This window comes from Psammomys obesus, unplaced genomic scaffold, assembly GCF_907164565.1.
Source record: "Psammomys obesus unplaced genomic scaffold, mPsaObe1.curated_primary_1811, whole genome shotgun sequence".
In the NCBI taxonomy this organism is placed as follows: Eukaryota; Metazoa; Chordata; class Mammalia; order Rodentia; family Muridae; genus Psammomys; species Psammomys obesus.
Window position 1 is genome coordinate 14,079,376 of NW_026585580.1, and position 2,468 is coordinate 14,081,843.

General features: G+C 52.6%; 1 protein-coding gene across 1 annotated transcript; it reads left to right on the plus strand.

Moving 5' to 3' along the window:
* Nucleotides 1-637: 637 nt before the first annotated feature.
* LOC129676499 (cytochrome c oxidase subunit 5B, mitochondrial) lies at nt 638-2,468 on the plus strand. The gene is made up of 4 exons (XM_055606883.1): nt 638-792; nt 1,282-1,355; nt 1,505-1,604; nt 2,289-2,468. The coding sequence occupies exons 1-4, from the start codon at nt 690-692 to the stop codon at nt 2,399-2,401; spliced, it is 390 nt and encodes a 129-aa protein (XP_055462858.1). The 5' UTR covers nt 638-689; the 3' UTR covers nt 2,402-2,468.

Below are 2,468 nucleotides of genomic sequence, written 5' to 3' on the forward strand. Positions count from 1 at the left end.
TCCTTCCTTCCTTCCTTCCTTCCTTCCTTCCTTCCTTCCTTCCTTCCCATGACTTTAATATAAGAGGAAATTGAGGGTGGGGCACGCCTTTAGTCAGCAGAGGTAGGCAGGTCTCTGAGCTCCAGACCAGCCTGACATCATAGCGAGTTCCAGGTCAGCCAGGGCTACACAGTGACACCAAGCTTAAAACACACACACACGGGGCAGAGGGGGAATTGAGGCTAAGACTGTGTGTGTTGGGGGGGGGGGTATTGCCAAATTCTGACAGGGTGCAACAAGTCGCTGACGGCTACCCGAACCCGCGACTAGCAGGCCTAACAAACACAATAGTCTTCCTGAGCTCACGCCCAAGTTTGCCTCATTTGTGCTGCATTCGGCTTCCACCACGAGAACTACTACGTGACCGGGACTCCGGGGCGCGAGCTCGCAAGCGGAGCCGCTACAAGCCCGAAAGCCGCTAGCCGTTACGGTGACTGGCGCCACGCCCCCGACACTGCGGGAGTCTGCGCGGGCGACGGAGCGGCAGAGCTGCGCATGTGCAGCACCTGCTCCGGGGCCGTCGGGCGGGCGGGCGGGCTGGGGAGAAGGAAGCGGAAGTCTGACTGGGCGTTGATAGCCCGCCATCACCGGAAGTCCCGCCTGTCTTGCCGAGCCCTCTCCCGGAAGTGCATCTGTTGGTCTCGGGCGAGATGGCTTCAAGGTTACTTCGCGGAGTAGGCGCTCTGGCGGCGCAGGCCCTGAGGGCCCACGGGCCCGGTGGCGTGGCTGCGACGCGCTCCATGGCTTATGGAGGTACGTGGGCAGCGGGGCGCGCCAGGCCTGTGTCCCTGGCCTCCGGGGTTGTTGGTGATGGGGCGGTCGAGCGGGGTCGGCCATTGAGCTCCCTCGGGCTCTGCTGACCACCTCAGGCTTCGGGAACCGCCGCTCCTCGTAGTCTTGCTCCAATTTCGGCCGCCCACCGGGTTGACCCCGCTTTTAAAGTGCCCTAACTGGAAGGTGCCGGGTGACCTTGGGAGACAGGGGCTATTGGGATGAGAGAGTGCTGGACCGACTTTCAGATTCTTTGCCCACCTCCAGCCAATATACTCTCATTGACCAGATTTTGGAAAGAAGTCGAAAACCAAGCTTCCGCGCTTGGAGGGGAAAACCGCTACAGTTTTGGGAGTCAGAAAACGGGTAGCGTGGGAACCCACCAAAGTAGCTTCCAGCGTCACCTTTCCAGTGTTGATCATGTGTTCATCGCGTCATTTCAGTTGACATAATTGACTTTTCTTCTTATAGGGGGTGTTCCTACTGATGAGGAGCAGGCTACCGGGCTGGAGAGGGAAATCATGTTAGCTGCACAGAAGGGACTGGTGAGGAGAAACTCTTTGAACTTGGATGGGATTGGAGGAGTCTCCTTGTCGGCCAGCATTTGGTCCTGAACCCAGCTTGCAGGAACAGTCCCTTTGCAGTGCGGTGGCAGAGTTACCTGTCATAATTAGTCAGCTCTTGTCTTTTTCAGGATCCATACAATATGCTGCCTCCAAAGGCAGCTTCGGGTACCAAGGACGACCCTAATTTAGTCCCCTCCATCACCAACAAGCGGATAGTGGGCTGCATCTGTAAGTACCTTGCCTTTATTTTCTGGCCCATTTGTTTATAACCTACTACACTATAAATTGCTTCAGATATGTATATGTATCTGACTATATGTGCATAAAAATATGTGTCTAACTTGTTGTAAGGGTTCTGACTGTCTCAAATCTCAATATCTCAATAGGCAAGACAAGCCACAGGAGTCAGATGCCCCCAGAGCTGTAGTTACAGGCAAGGTTGTGGGCCACCTGATGTGGGTACTGGGATGTGAACTCAGGTCCTCTGGAAGAGCAGTCTATGCTCTTAATTGCTGAACCATCTTTCCAGCCCAGATTATATATATATAATATATATATTATATATAAACATGTTATATATAATATATATTATATATATGTGTGTGATATATATCATATATATAACTTGTATGCCAGGCACTGGTTCAGGCACTAGGGGTACAAATTAGTACAGATCCTGCTATGGAATTCTGTGTCGGGACTGGAATTGTTAGAACCCACAGTGACCCGGATAGAAGGTTATTTCAATCACAGATAAACTCAGCGCCATTTTTTCATTTGAAAGAGCAGAGCTCTTAGAGTCTCCCGTGTTTTCTTTCTGTCTCGGAAGTGTGTGCAGGGAAGAGACGAGTGCTAAAAGTTTTCCAGCGTACACTGGGGCTGGGTGACTTTCAGCTGCCTTTCCCCTTTCAGGTGAGGAGGACAACTGCACTGTCATCTGGTTTTGGCTGCACAAAGGCGAGAGTCAGCGATGCCCAAACTGCGGAACCCACTACAAGCTGGTGCCCCACCAACTGGCTCACTGAGCGCCTGCATTAGCCTTTCAGAATGTTTCTCTCTAATAAAGACTAGCCATTGCATTGGCTCCTCCCA

What these genes read in the sequence shown, in the direction of transcription:
- LOC129676499 (XM_055606883.1), top strand. Translation starts at nt 690, where the DNA reads ATGGCTTCAAGGTTACTTCGCGGAGTAGGCGCTCTGGCGGCGCAGGCC. An exon ending in TAGCTGCACAGAAGGGACTG is followed by an intron (nt 1,356 to 1,504) that starts GTGAGGAGAAAC and finishes TGTCTTTTTCAG; the next exon opens with GATCCATACAATATGCTGCC. An exon ending in GCGGATAGTGGGCTGCATCT is followed by an intron (nt 1,605 to 2,288) that starts GTAAGTACCTTG and finishes TTCCCCTTTCAG; the next exon opens with GTGAGGAGGACAACTGCACT.